Below are 15,466 nucleotides of genomic sequence, written 5' to 3'. Positions count from 1 at the left end.
TCTCATCATCAAGTTTGCTGATGACACCACTGTAGTCGGACTCATCTCAAAGGGAGATGAGGCAGACTACAGAGAGGAAGTCCTGAAGCTGGCAGCATGGTGTTCAGAAAACAACCTGGCACTGAACACTAAGAAAACCAAAGAGCTCATTGTTGACTTCAGGAGGCACAGCACTGACTTAGCCCCCCTTTACATCAACGGGGAGTGTGTGGAGAGGGTCCACACCTTCCGGTTCCTTGGTGTCCTCATCTCTGCTGACATCTCCTGGACAGACAACATCTCAGCGGTCGTGAAGAAGGCCCAACAGCGGCCTCAGGAAGTACAAGCTGAACTCCAACCTGCTGCTGACCTTCTACCGCTCGTCCATTGAGAGCCTGCTAACCTACCTACTGCATCACGGCATGGTACGGCAGCTGCACCAAGGCGGATAGAGTGAGGCTTCAGAGTGTGGTCAAGACAGCACAAAAGATCATCGGCTGCCCTCTCCCCTCCCTGATGGACATTTATTCTTCCCGCTGCCTCAGCAGAGCAGCAAACATTATCAAGGACAGCTCCCACCCTGGCTTCAACATGTTCAGCCTGCTTCCCTCAGGGAAGCGCTACAGGTGCATCAGCACAAAAACCCACAGACTCTAAAACAGTTTCTTCCCCAAAGCGATAACCACCCTGAACTCACACATGCACCGATAACTCTATGAACCACCACTGTGCAATACCAATTCTATGTGCAATAACTCAACTGTATATACATAACACTATTTATTACATATTACTTTTTTTTAAAAACGGCTTGTATATTTGTACATTATATATATATATATATATATATGTATATATATATATATATATATATTTTTCCCTATGTTATACTGTCCATATGTATATAGTGCTGCAGAACTGTACCCCCCCCCCCCAGCATGTTTACACTGAGTAGGAGATGCATGCTATTCTATTCTATTCTATTCATCAATCAAACTGATGACACAAGGTGTATGGTTATTTTTTTTTTTGGTATCTAACACTTAGATGCTTGGACACAAGATAAAATATTTAAAAAAAAAACACAAAAAAAAATATAAAAAATATATTTACCCACTAACAGGTGCCATGATGAAGAGAGAATCAGTGTAATTCACTTCAACTGTCAGTGTTCCTAATGTTATGCCTTAATGGAGTATGGTTTTGCCTACCATTTCTTCATCTTCTTAATTTCATGTTGTCCTGGCTGCTTCTTATTTTTGTTGATTGTTTGTTCATTTTGAATAAATCTGTGTTGCTCTTGAATCACAGACAGGGATGTAGTATTATTTGTTACTTTCATGGCATACTAGCAGGTCTTGAACATTGCATAGGGTGAATTGTGAGCTATAGCTACTGGTTTTATGTGTTTAGTTCTTAGCTTGTTTGCTGTTGGACTACACAGCTGACCTTTGTCACAGATTTTGTTCATTATATTTATGGACAGAATTTTTAGTTGCATTCAAGGTGGTGGTCTCAGGATCTCGATTCTGCACTTTGCAGATGATGTTTTTCTCCTGGCTTCATCAGACCGTGATCTCTAACTCGCACTGGGGGTTTTCCTGGGTGAGTGTTGGCATAAGAATTAACATCTTCAAGTTCAAAGTCATGGTTTTCATCTGCTCCAGGTTGGGTGCCAATTTCTAGAATATGTTGAGGATCTCAGGCTCTTGACACTGATGTGGATGCTGTGCTGCTCTGTTTTAGTAAAGAGAGATCTGAGCTTGATAGTGAAGGTGTCACTTCACATTTTGATAAGCATTCGTATCCTTATGGTCACAAGCTCTGGGCAGTGATTAATCTGGCTGACTCATTAATATACAGCAAGAAACAACTGCACTGTAACATCTTATAATGGAAAGTGCATGTAGTAAAAATATTGTAGTTTTAAGTAAATCTAGTAAGAGTCATCAGAAAACACACAAAATAATTTATTGATAAATATTTATTTATAAACATGTCATACAAAATTATTACACAAGCATTTTCAGTAGTACCAAATATAGCATTATTTGTGAACAGCTGCTAAAAAGCAAGCAACACATGTGAACATCAGCCACTGAAGGCATCATCGTAAAGGCACTGCTGAACAACCAACATTCATATCAACAACATATAATAGAAATATATTATCAGAACATAATTTTCTTTAAATGCACCTCTGCCATTTGCTGGCATCATTGTCATCATCAGCAAATGAATTTTGCTTTTGGTGTTCTAAGGGTAGACAAAGGCAAACAATGGTTAACAAAAGCCTCTTGGTTCTTCAGCTCTTTGACAAAATGTCTTGATAAATTTACCAGCAGTTTCTTTTTACACAGTTTATCAGTTTAATAATCAAAGTAACCATAAACTCACCAAATGTTTTTGCTTAGCAATAAAAATGTGGGTTTAAAGGGTACCAGACCCTTTACACAAAATGTGCATAAATTACACACACTGGTAAAAGCCGTGATTGTGGTTCACTTAATTCAAACTATGTGTTCGTTTACTCTTAATAATTCAGTTGTGCCCCATCTTACCACACCGTTTTAAAGAGTTCTACAAAAGATTCCAACAAAATCTCTAACTGCTTGTAAAAGCAGTCAAAAAAAAGCTTCATGAAAGTGATTGCCCTCCACCAGTCCTTCTGATTTGTAATGTGACCCTTTCACACAAAATTAATCATAGCAGTCTGGGACATACTGTTGATAGTAAACCTGTGAGTTTAAACAGAGTTGCATGGTTGGATAGGGAAGTTTTAATCTGTTAATATAGGGCAGGTTTCAGTTTCCTTATAGCCAGCTCAGACTCAGGATGGCCACAGTGATCAGCAAAACTAGAGGTGAGGAAGGAAGAACAGAACAATAAGTATTAAGTACTCTACATGTTTCATGTTTGAAGCACATGTTCTAGTCTCAGGTAAGTATTAAAACAAAAGAAAGTTGAAAACGTATCTGGCACTCTTACCTTGTATCATTGATTGCTGGATTGTAACTGCATTAGCCGCATTGGTAATCAAATTGTTGATGGCAGCAGTAACATTACTCAGGTCTACCACATTAGTTCTTATTTGGGCAGTAGGGCTCCCCAGATCATCGGAAGCTGAAAGAACAAGCAGAGAAAAAAATATCACTGATGTGTTTAAATTGCATAACATCATATGAATATATTGTCAGTGATGGTCTGTGTAACCATCAATAAAAGAGGTCTGTTAAAGCTGCAAATCATGTTATGTTGATGTGTTAGCTTACTGGCATTGTAAGTTCCATTGGAGACTGACACTGAAAAACTTGTAGTGCTTGTGGCTGCTCTAGTTGTGGTGCTAGAAGAGTCTGGTATTGTGGCATCAAATTGACACTGGATGTTCTTTCCATTGACTTTGCCCTTCACATTGTTGACATTAAGCTGCAGAAGAAAACAGATCACAAAGAGAAGAGTTTGGTTGTGACTGGGATAATAATTTCTTCATCATTTAATTTCAATGCAAGTGATGGCAACACAAGGGCATAAGCAGTGATAGGCAGAATGAGCATTTGTCAAACACTCCAACTCTAAAAAAAAGTATTGCTAAAGTGTTTTTCAAAAGTCTGCTAGTAGAACTCACCGTTGTGCGAGTCAGCTTGCCGTTGTTGAGAAGAGCACTTATGTATTTGACTACACTGTTGTTATTTGCGCAGATGTAGGTTGTGTCATTGGTTCCCTGTGGTGAAAAGCCCGAAATTGTAAATGTTAAATGTTAAACTTTTCTGTATTTTCATCTGTGCTAAAAGGATCAACTTTGACATACCGGTGTAGTGTTACGTGACAGGGTGAGAGCAACGTAGCCGTCTGATTGTCCTGCGAGTGAAAACCTAAAATTTTGACCTCCCAGCTGTTGGGCACCAAGGAAGAAACATGTCCCACTGGAGGGGTCGCAGCCAGAGGGCTGAGAAACACACAGCTGTGTCTTGCTACAATTATCTTTAGTAAGAGAAGTCTGCAAGGATAAATAAGATTCATGTTAGAAAGTGGGGCAGTGTATATGTTAATAGGTACTGATCAATGCTATTTTATTGTCCCCTGATACTGATTTCTTCAGTCTTCTGCTTTAGTAATTAACTAGTTATTTTGTTAATTTTTGTAAATGATTTTTATTTGTTTTAATTTTTCTCTACATTACTCACATTAAGAGTTGTCACAGTACTGTCAGGCACCAGTGGGGCAGGTGTTGTTGGGGCTGCAGTCGTGTTGGATGGTGCTGTGGTGGTGGTGGCATTAATCTGATTGTCGGTGGTGGCATTAACATTTGCCAGGTCTACCACACCAGTTCTTATTTGGGCAGTAGGGCTTCCCAGATCCTCGGAAGCTGAAAGAACAACCATAGACAAAAAGATCACTGATGTGTTTAAAGTGCATGACAACATATTGATATATCGTCTGTGATAGTGTCTGTAATATTGGGTGTCAGTGGTCTGTTGAAAGGGCAATTGATGTGATGTTGATGTGTTAGCTTACTGGCATTGTAAGTTCCATTGGAGACTGACACTGAGAAACTTGTAGTGCTTGTCTCTGCTCTAGTTGTGGTGCTATTAGAGTCTGGTACTGTGGCAGCAAACTGACACTGGATTTTCTTTCCACTGACTTTGCCCCTCACAGTGTTGACTTTAAGCTGCAGAAGAAAACAGATCACAACAAAAAGAGTTTTCATTCACATTATTCTAACTGATGTTCATGGTCATAGTTTAATTAATATTTGCCTTGATATTGAGCTGAAGACTCAGAAGGTGTAAGTACTTAAATAAACTTAAATACAACCACAGAACGCACTTACAGAATTTACAGTGTTTCTTTGTAATTAGGATAATCAGTATTTTATTGTTACAGTTAAATACAGGTGAGGGCGACACAAGATAATTAGGGAGATAGGCAGAATGACCATTTATCAAACTAATGGCACAAAGAAAAGAAAATTGGGCAAGTTTATTGTTTAGTCCTTTGTGTAAACCAAATAGAACTAATGTCAATGTTGTAAAGATTTTTTTTTTTAAAATGCCAATCAAATAACAAACAGGTTAACTTCTAGTAGAACTGACCGTTGTGAGAGTCAGCTTGCCGTTGTTCAGAAGAGCACTGAAGAATTTGACTACACCATTGTTATTTGCACAGATGTAGGTTGTGTCATTGACTCCCTGTGGTGAAAAAAAAATGTAAGTGTTACTTCTCTAGAAGATGAGTTCTAACAAAATATAAAATTGTGCCAGTGTTAAACTTCACTGCATTTTCATTTGTGCTGAAATGATCAAATTTGACATACCTGTGTGTTACGTGACAGCGTGGCAGCAATGTAGCCGTCTGATTCTCCTGCAAGGTCAAACATAAAATTTTGACCTCCAAGCGCTTGGGCACCAAGGAAGAAACATGTCCCGTTTGAGGGGTCACAGTCACGGGGCTGAGCTGCACACAGCTGTTTCCTGCCACATTCAGTTCTAGTAATAGAGGCCTGCAAGAATAAATAAGATCCATGTTAGTGAATGGGGCAGTGTATATGTTAATAGGTACTGATCAATGCTATTTTATTACCCCTGATATTGATTTCCTCAGTCTTCTGCTTTAGTAATTAAATAATTATTTTATTTATTTTTATTTTTTCTACATTACTCACATTAAGAGTTGTCACATTAGTGTCAGGCACTAGTGGGGCAGGTGTTGTTGGAGCTGCAGTCGTGTTGGGTGGTGCTGTGGTGGTGTTGGATGGTGCTGCAGTCGTGTTGGATGGTGCTGCAGTCGTATTGGATGGTGCTGTGGTGGTGGTGGTGGAATTAACATTTGCCAGGTCTACCACACCAGTTGTTATCTTGGCAGTAGGGCTCCCCAGATCCTCGGAACCTGAAAGAACAACCAGAGACAAAAAGATCACTGATGTGTTTAAAGTGCATGACAACATATTGATATATCGTCTGTGATAGTGTCTGTAATGTTGGGTGTCAGTGGTCTGTTGAAAGGGCAATTGATGTGATGTTGATGTGTTAGCTTACTGGCATTGTAAGTTCCATTGGAGACTGACACTGAGAAACTTGTAGTGCTTGTGTCTGCTCTAGTTGTGGTGCTAGTAGAGTCTGGTACTGTGGCAGCAAACTGACACTGGATTTTCTTTCCACTGACTTTGCCCCTCACAGTGTTGACTTTAAGCTGCAGAAGAAAACAGATCACAACAAAAAGAGTTTTCATTCGCATTATTCTAACTGATGTTCATGGTCATAGTTTAATTAACATTTGCCTTGATATTGAGCTGAAGACTCAGAAGATGTAAGTACTTAAACTTAATTACAACCACAGAACGCACTCACAGAATTTACAGTGTTTGGTTGTAATTAGGATAATAAGTGTTTCATTGTTACAGTTAAACACAGGTGAAGGCAACACAAGATCTTTAGGTAGAATAAGGCAGATAGGCAGAATGATCATTTATCAAACCAATGACACAAAGAAAAGAAAATTGGGGAAGTTTATTATTTAGTCCTTTGTGTAAACCAAATAGGACAAATGTTGTAAATATTTCTTTTTTTTTAAAATGCCAATCAAATAAGAAAAAGGTTAACTTCTAGTAGAACTGACCGTTGTGAGAGTCAGCTTGCCGTTGTTCAGAAGAGCACTGAAGAATTTGACTACACCATTGTTATTTGCACAGATGTAGGTTGTGTCATTGACTCCCTGTGGTGAAAAAAAAATGTAAGTGTTACTTCTCTAGAAGATGAGTTCTAACAAAATATAAAATTGTGCCAGTGTTAAACTTCACTGCATTTTCATTTGTGCTGAAATGATCAAATTTGACATACCTGTGTGTTACGTGACAGGGTGGCAGCAATGTAGCCGTCTGATTCTCCTGCAAGGTCAAACATAAAATTTTGACCTCCAAGCCTTTGGGCACCAAGGAAGAAACATCCCCCGCTGGAGGGGTCACAGTCACGAGGCTGAGCTGCACACAGCTGTTTCCTGCCACATTCAGTTCTAGTAATAGAGGCCTGCAAGAATAAATAAGATCCATGTTAGTGAATGTGGCAGTGTATATGTTAATAGGTACTGATCAATGCCACTTTATTGTCCCCTAATATTGATTTCTTCAGTCTTCTGCTTTAGTAATTAACTAATTATTTTATTTATTTTTATTTTTTCTACATTACTCACATTAAGAGTTGTCACATTAGTGTCAGGCACCAGTGGGGCAGGTGTTGTTGGAGCTGCAGTCGTGTTGGGTGGTGCTGTGGTGCTGGCGTTGGTGGTGGTGGGGGTGTTGCTGGATGGTGCTGTGGTGTTGGTGTTGGTGGTGGTGGGGTGTTGCTGGATGGTGCTGTGGTGCTGGTGTTGGTGGTGGTGGGGGTGTTGCTGGATGGTGCTGTGGTGCTGGTGTTGGTGGTGGTGGGGGTGTTGCTGGATGGTGCTGTGGTGGTGGTGGTGGTGGTGGTGGGGGTGTTGCTGGTAGCATTTGTGATGGTTGTTGGAACTGGAGTCACACTGATTGTGGATGCCACTGTAGTGGTTTGAGCATAAGTGCCCATGAAACACCCAGTCAGCGTCACAAACATGAGAGTGAGGACTAGTTTGCTGTCCATGCCTAAAAAAGAGGGAATAACAGAGTTTGAGTAACCTCTAACTATTAACTGTAAGTGAAATGAAGTTTATTACAGCACTGTATTTAATAACATTTACTGTTCTCCAAAAGTTGATTCTGGTCATCTGGACGTAGCGTTTTCAGAGGGAGAAACGTTTCATCACTCATCCAAGTGACTTCTTCAGTCTCAGCTGACTGCAGGTTTCCCCCACCTTATAAACAGCATATTTGCATAATGACTGAAACCAGCCCACTGAAGGAACAATGGGCTGGGAGGTCAGTTCCTTAATTTTAATTATGCAAATTCTCATGTCCACTGATCAAAGCCCACTGATCAATGGCCATGAGTACCATTCAGAGAGAGTTGGGGAATGGCTGCAATCACAGCATTGTAAGATGGCGAAAGACGTACCCTTACGTACGATTCAGAGATGGTCTTTCCCCTTTCACTGAAAAACGCTACGTACAGAATCAACTTTTGGAGATTTACTTACCTGGATGATTGAGCATGCACCAAAACATTTACTGTTACTACAGCTACTCTTTGCGTGTGTGTGTGTGTGTGTTTTCATCATATTCTTTGTCCACCAGAGTGCACTCTGACTCACATTTTACATTTTCCTTAGCAATGAGGTCAGTGCAAGCATCAGTGTACACATCAAAGCTAAACAAGCAGAAGGTGAGTTGTTTAGTTTGGAATTATAATGCTTAAAAATCAACGTATTTTCTTTTCTTTTGACATTTAAGGTTAACACACTTCATCTGTTTATATCATTCAAACATAACATAGGGAATACTGGCTTATATAGCGACGCTGAGGACTTTTTACAAAATAATCAGTAGCACTTACAGTACAGGCTCTAGAACTAGTGCAGCAAGAAAACATCATTTGTTTTTTCAGATGATACAAATATGGAATTAAATTACAAGAAAGCAGAACATTAAACCACAAAATAAAACGCTAATAAATCCCACCACCAAATATCACAAGAAAAGTTGCTCAAATAAATAAGAAAAACAATCAAACTAAAATGGCAGCTGACATAAGAGTGCCATAAATGCAATTAAAGATTCAAATAATTAAAGTAATAAATTCATTTTTGTTTTTTAATGATTAATATATTTTCATCAGAAAGTAAGCCCAACAGTCTTTCAGTTTATAACAAAGGTACCCCAGACTCTAAAAAAGTTATTTAGGTTATACTGTTTTATATTTAATGAAATAGTATTTAAAACTAATTGCAATCCTAATTTATTCATTCTTACAGTTATCAGTTACTACTCTTGACAAAACACAATTTGACAGTGAATAACAAACTTAAACAGGTTTTCAACAGAAAAAACTAATTTAAAAACTGATATGATGTTGCATATGTATTGTTTTTGCCTACCTGTAAGTTTTCTTATCTCCAGTGCAAATAATGGTACAAATTGAATTAAAGATATATCGTTCCTCAGATTTTGTCAACGTAGTTTTAGTCTCAGGTCGGGCTTGGACCGCTTCTGATGTACCCAGTGGCTTCCAGATGAACAACTGACACCTGTTCACTTTCTGTCACTGTTAAATAAGCAGAGGGGAGGGGAGAAAATGACCAGCATTACAAGAGCATTACATGTGAAACTCTGCCATCACTAGTAATCAGGGTGGGGTGAGGAATAAGGTTTAAGGGTGTGTCATGTTGAAACAAACCTGAATTTTGTCTTTCCACCTCTTTGTTTTAGAGAGTTTTGTTTCTAAATGCACCACTTCCTTGACAATGCATGCAACCTACATGGATATTGCAGTAAAAACAGGGGATCTACTTCAATCTTTAACGTGTACTCACATCCAACAGCAATGAGACTAATTACCAAATCTTTTTATTAACTCTGAAAATGTACAAGAAAGAAATAATGATTGAACAGCTCACAAAGGCATTCAGGTTTATACATACGTGGAGAAATTTGACTGAACTGACTGGGCTTTTTTTTTTCAAATATCAAAATAATACTACTGACTGATTCAGAAACGTTAAAGAAAATTGATCTGCCTCTAAGGCACAAGGCACCTCTCAACAAATGGCCACAAGGCACAAAGCTCGGTTTGTTCCTCGTGGCCATTTGTGTAAATGTAATATGTTCCATTGTCTGAAGTGGGTTATAAGTGTCCTCCTGAGTAGAAGGCCACTTTAAAGATTTGACTGAAGATCAAGGTCCAGATCTGGGAGGAGATCCATCAGGACACCATCGTCCATATGATCTGTGTGCTTTCAAAATGTTCCTTTCATTTTTTTTTTTAGCAGGGTAGTTTCTTCCTGTGGATATGATCTTTATGTTATTCTGTTTATTGTGTAGTGTATTGACTGTAATAGAATTTTTGGATGTCTACTAAACGCTTTGTTACTATTAACTAATAAATAATCTGTTCGATTTTTTAAACTTTATTATGAAAACAGCTCTTTGAAATACACTGTTTCCTTTTCCCTTATTGTGTTTAAGTACACAGACACTAAAATTCTGATATCTGTGTTCACTTACGTTTTTTTTTGGTGCTTCAAGGTTTTTGCAATTGCAGATCAAATCTTCATTGCTGCTACTTAACTTCCAGTTCAGAATTTCCGAGAAAGAATGAGGGTGGAACTCTTACCCGTCAGTCAGTGTATATGGTTGGCATTAATCAGGGTCAGTGCCGTGAAGTTATTTCTTCGTCATGCTTTTAATATGCAAAACTGGTCGTGCTGGTTGAGTTACTGCATATGAAACTGGTCATATGCTTCCCTGGGTTTTTTGGGATCAGGTGGGTGCAGATTTATCTGTAGTGAATCGGTCAGAATGTTCTCAGTGAAAGAACAGAAATGTAAATTTTGTAAACAATTAAATACTGTCAATGTCACATTAACACAATACAAATTTCATTTGAAGCAAATTTTATTTGTCACATACACAGTACAACATATAGTGAACATGTAGGGAAATGCTTGTGTCCTGAACTGCGGACAGGCTGCAGACGTAGCCGCACCATTCCAGGGCTGGTTTTTAGCATGGGGGCTCTAGCCAGGATCTTCACTGGATACCGGGTGGGAATCGAACTTGCGATCCCACCTCCATCACATCACAGATGTTATACCCTTGTGGTGTGCAGGGCATCATAAGAATTGCAATGGAGTAAAGATTACCTTGGTTAGCCAGTACATGACATCAGCAGATTAACCTCAAAGTCTGCACTTCAGTATGTGACTGAAGTGCAGACTTTGAGGTTTAAATCAAGGGATGTAAGGAAAATAATGTGGTAATTGAGTAGTTACAGCTGTTTTTCGACACATTTTCAAAAGGTATTCGGGCATTTGGCTGACATGCATTTTCCTGGCCAGGAAAGATCTGTTTCCTTGTTATTCCATAAAGAAAAAAAACCACACCTGGAGTCAATTCCAGATTTTCATCTTTTATTTTATAGCTTTTAACTGGATAATTTAATATGAGGTCCAACAGGATGCAAGTGAAGGGGGCCATAATTAGGCGGAGGACAAAAGCTTGCTAAATATATAAACAAACTTATGTTACAGCAGTGGTGCTTCCTGTATGTAGTTAACTCTGTTCTCTTCCTCTGCAGGATTTTTGTGTTGGGAGGGTGTCCACATAATGTGTTTCGCGAAAGGTGTGCACCGATGTGGTGGTGGTAGCTCGATTCTTCCCTTTTAGTTTTCCCGGGAAGGAATGTGTCTTCAGATTGGACATTGTTTTGAGTTCTAGTTGTTGTTAGTTTGACCTTAATAAAATAAAACCCTTGTTTATTTTGTGATCTCTGATAACCTTGGTTTCTGAGTCCTTTCAATTGTGGTTATTTTCTAATTTCTACTGTTCAGAACTTAATAATCTATAGAATGTTGGTGTGTTTCCTGAATTACCTGCCTCAGGTCCTTTTAGTTTATTTAGACAAAGGTCAGGTCTTTAACTTGGCCAGTCAAAACTATTAACTTTATTTTTCCTTCATTTTTGATAGAACTACTTCATTTTGAGGGTTGTTACCTGTGACATAGACCTTTGGTTGCTTATCAATTACTGCATTTTCCAACCAAACAGTAAAAACAATACATATCTTGTTTTAGAACTATTTTCCTCTTCGATGGCCACTCCCTTGAAGAGTACAAATACGTAGACGGAATTTCCTTGATGTTCAAACAGCCTGTCTGACTGTGGACGTTTGCCACACGTCATGCAGCATTAGCTCACGCTGTTGAAGAGAAGATAAAAACAGATTTCATCAAGCAGATGAACAAAGGTTAACTTGTACCAGAGTGATTATACCATAAATATAAAGAAGGTGAGAAGCAGCTAACGAGCTGAAGCACATCGCATTATCTGTCAGACATGGTGGAGGCGCCATTATGGCTACCAGTGGAACCAGGTCACTAGTGTTTATTTATGATGTGACTGCTGATAGAAGCAGCAGATTGTAATGTGAGGTTTACGTGGCTGTACTCTCTGCTTGATTGAATAAAATGCTGCAAAACTAATCTGACAAACCTTTAATGAACATAAGGATAATAACTCAAAGAATATTGCAAAAGCAACTTAACAGTTTCCCAAGGAAAAGAAATTAAAATATTTTTCAATGGCCAAGTAAGTCACCTGGTCTCAACTCAACAGAGCAAAACTGAAAACAAAGTGGCCCAGAAACAAACTGAAGACCAGCTACAGCAAAGGTCTGACAGAGCATATTAACCAAATAGCTATTAACCAAGGCTTTTTGGTTTTTGTGTTTCTTTGTTTGTGAATGATTGCCCTAATTTGTCACATGTCGAGGCATTTCGTACATGTGCAGCCATCTGAGGGTTTTGGTTCTATGTTCCCACATTACTAGCAAAGAGCAACCGGTATTTTCAAGGTGTAAATTACAGCTTAGGCTGAAGGCTCAGAAGATGCTAATGTCAGCTGACAGCTTGAATGGTTCCCAGGGTAACCTGTTTGCTTTCATAACCTGTGGAACTGGGTTTTTGTTTTGTTTGCTTTTAACATTTGATATGTCTGTATATAAATGCACTACAGTGTCAAAAGTATATAAGGTCAAGAGCTCAAGTTCAAGAAGACTTCAAAAAGAAGTTTATTGTCATTTCGTGTGGTATTTCGAGAAATACCCAGGCTGAAACGAGTTACTGTTTCTCACCAGCCTCTACAGTGCAATAATCAATATACATGCATATGAACTTGAGTGACATCTTAGTCTTAATTATTTTATATTATGTCAGCCCAGCTCTTGCCGCTGTAACAGCTTCAGCTCTTCTTAGAAGGCTTTCCACAAGGTTTACCTCTCAAGTCTAGTGACAAAGTGCTATACACCACTGCATTCAACATTTTGCATTGTTTTTGTTGCACAGCAGGAATCCCATCACGGTCCCACGCTGCAATTCACTGATTGCAGTGTGGTCGTACTCCTGATAGCGACGGATTCTTTCACAAATGTTTGTATTAGCAGTCTGCCGGCCTAAGTGCTTGATTGTATACACATGTGGCTGTAGAAGTGAATGGAATACCTTTGGCGATATAGTGCATACTACAAACAAAAAAATGTTAGTATGAAACATGTGGACGTTCAGAGTGAGCTGGTTTTTCGGTTGAGGTGATCGATAAATGATGAATGTTTTTTGCTTCTTTCTTTTTTATTGACATTTCGGTTGTAAATTCATTTTTCTGGTTTCACAGCAACAGAAAAATAAAAAGACTCATTCATGAACTGGTTTTGGTTGGTCTAAGTATGTGTTTAACACATACGGCATTTCTGAACTTGTCAGCAGACTATTCAGACTTACAAAGCACATGTTGCTCAATCAAAACTTTACTGAACAACTTTATTGTGTGACCATGGCTCTGGATTGTGGCCTGACTGGGAAAACAGGGTTTGTTTGTAACAGTTTATCGCTTCTTCTGTTTGTTCAACTGCAATAATACTTTAATTCATTTTTAATTCTTATTCCAGTAAAGGCAAATTACAGCAACAATTGCCTCAAGGCACTTGATGGCACCATGTGTTGAGTTTTCAAGCAGCAAATATAGTATCATAAAACAGCTTTACAGAATCTAGTGCTTGACCTGCCACAAAGGAAACTGAAGGAAATCTTGAAAAGCACTTCACCATACTCATTGCAACTGTGCAAGATGCTTTGTAGGTTGCATTTAACACGCAGGCATACCCTCTATGTATCTTCCTCTATCCAATGTAATCTACCTGTTTTTGTTAGAGCAGAGGACATTCTAACAAACAAACCTGGTGTTTTGCAAAACTGGGCAAACCTGCTGTCCATTGACGCAAAACAAAACCACAAAAATGTTGTACGTTTTCCTTTAGTTCAACAAAACATTCACAGCACATTTCTGAAATTCTTTTAAAGATGAGAGAATGAAGTAATAGGTAGGAGAAAATCTACAAATCTAAAAAAAAGTTAGAATAAATGTAAGCACATTAAATTAAAGTACTGAACAAGGTTATCTATTTACTAACAAATTATTTTCAATGTCAATCCTACAAATTTATTCTTTCTTCATCCTTGGTAGAACTACTTTGTTTTGAGGGTTGTTAGCTGTGAAACAGACCTTTAGTCGCTTATGAATTGCCCCAGTTTCATTTCTAACCTCCCAGACAGTACACACCTTGTTCTTGAACTATTTTATTTTTCACTGAACCACCCCGCAGAAGAGTAAAAAAAAAGTAGAGTGAATTTCATCTTCAAACAGCCTGGCTTTGGATTAGTTCTTGTCAGATGTCATTCAGCATTACATTTGTTGTAAATGTACAATGACAATACAGGGCTATTCTACTCTATTCTGTTAGTTAACGAGAAGACAAAAAACGTCACCACATCCATGCTGACAATGACAGTGTTTGTTTATGGAACATAAGACGTAAGAAAGGTTTCGGAGCTGTCGTCATTCAAATTGGAGCATTAAAAAAAGAAAGAAAGTGAAGCATAAATAACACATAAATTCCACAATTATTCAAGATTTCCAAACAGAGAAAAAAAAAATGTTTCAGCTCATCAAACAAATTTTAGGGCACGAACTGATGACTGGACATTCTCCAGGATTTTCAGGTAGAAAACAGAATTCAAACAATTTTGGTAAGTCGTTCTGAAGCAGCAAACAACCCCGGTCATTACACTACCACCACCATGTAGATTTATGAAATGCTGTGTTAGTTTTTTTGTAGATGTGACAGGACTCCCTGAACTCTGCCATGGACGTCATTTTGCCCAGTCTCTGAATTCTGATCTCAACTTAGGCCTGCCGTCTTTTAGATGTTGTTCTGGGTTCTTTGTAACCTCTTCTACAAGGTGCGAGTGAACTGTGTGGGGGCCTGGTTGCATTGAGAGATTTGATGGGTTGTTCTAACCCATAAGAAAAACTTTGACTTAATTTTTTTAGCAAACAGTTTAGTTCAGGTTATGTTGGGAGCGCTTAGTGATTGCTTTTTTCTTTTTTTTAAAGAGCTTGACTTTAACTGTATTATCTGTATTATGAAATTAATGAATAGTGTTTATTTCCTCCATTCACAGGGTTTTTTGATGGCTCTGTATGCATACTTTAAAATAAATTGTCTTGAACGTGCAGTCTGGCTTCAGAGTTTCTGTAATGGCACCTTTAGGTTTCTTTCTACATTTCTTGGCAACAGTTGTGATTCTTCCATTTGTCACTGATGGTTTTGTTGAACTTCTTGCTGAGATAATCAAGCATTATCATGCATGATAATCGCCACTGACAACAGGAAACTAAGACTGAATATCTAAACTTCCCCATATCTGTATTCCCAGTGCTTCTTTTACCATAAAAGCTTTAAACATGGTCATTTTTTCTGTTTGAACAAAAATAAAGTTCATCATTCCTCGGTTAGGGTTACAAAATAATATT

At 38.4% G+C, this 15,466-nt stretch overlaps 1 protein-coding gene across 1 annotated transcript in view; it reads right to left on the bottom strand.

Annotated features, from left to right (window-relative positions):
* The window catches only part of si:cabz01007794.1 (mucin-5AC), a 67,295-nt gene extending 58,152 nt beyond the window's left edge, over positions 1–9,143 (bottom strand). The window contains exons 1-11 of the mRNA XM_025904788.1: positions 8,980–9,143; positions 7,165–7,591; positions 6,816–7,001; positions 6,595–6,690; positions 6,015–6,168; positions 5,642–5,865; positions 5,294–5,479; positions 5,073–5,168; positions 4,495–4,648; positions 4,164–4,345; positions 3,788–3,976 (exon numbers count right to left, since the gene is read on the bottom strand). Coding sequence (XP_025760573.1) covers positions 3,788–3,976; positions 4,164–4,345; positions 4,495–4,648; positions 5,073–5,168; positions 5,294–5,479; positions 5,642–5,865; positions 6,015–6,168; positions 6,595–6,690; positions 6,816–6,878 — 1,344 coding nt within the window. The 5' untranslated portion in view covers positions 6,879–7,001; positions 7,165–7,591; positions 8,980–9,143. The remainder of the gene's footprint in view (positions 1–3,787; positions 3,977–4,163; positions 4,346–4,494; positions 4,649–5,072; positions 5,169–5,293; positions 5,480–5,641; positions 5,866–6,014; positions 6,169–6,594; positions 6,691–6,815; positions 7,002–7,164; positions 7,592–8,979) is intronic.
* Between the last annotated feature and the right edge of the window lie 6,323 nt (positions 9,144–15,466).

Source organism: Oreochromis niloticus, linkage group LG3 (genome assembly GCF_001858045.2).
Source record: "Oreochromis niloticus isolate F11D_XX linkage group LG3, O_niloticus_UMD_NMBU, whole genome shotgun sequence".
In the NCBI taxonomy this organism is placed as follows: Eukaryota; Metazoa; Chordata; class Actinopteri; order Cichliformes; family Cichlidae; genus Oreochromis; species Oreochromis niloticus.
This window is presented reverse-complemented; position numbering and strand designations above follow the sequence as displayed.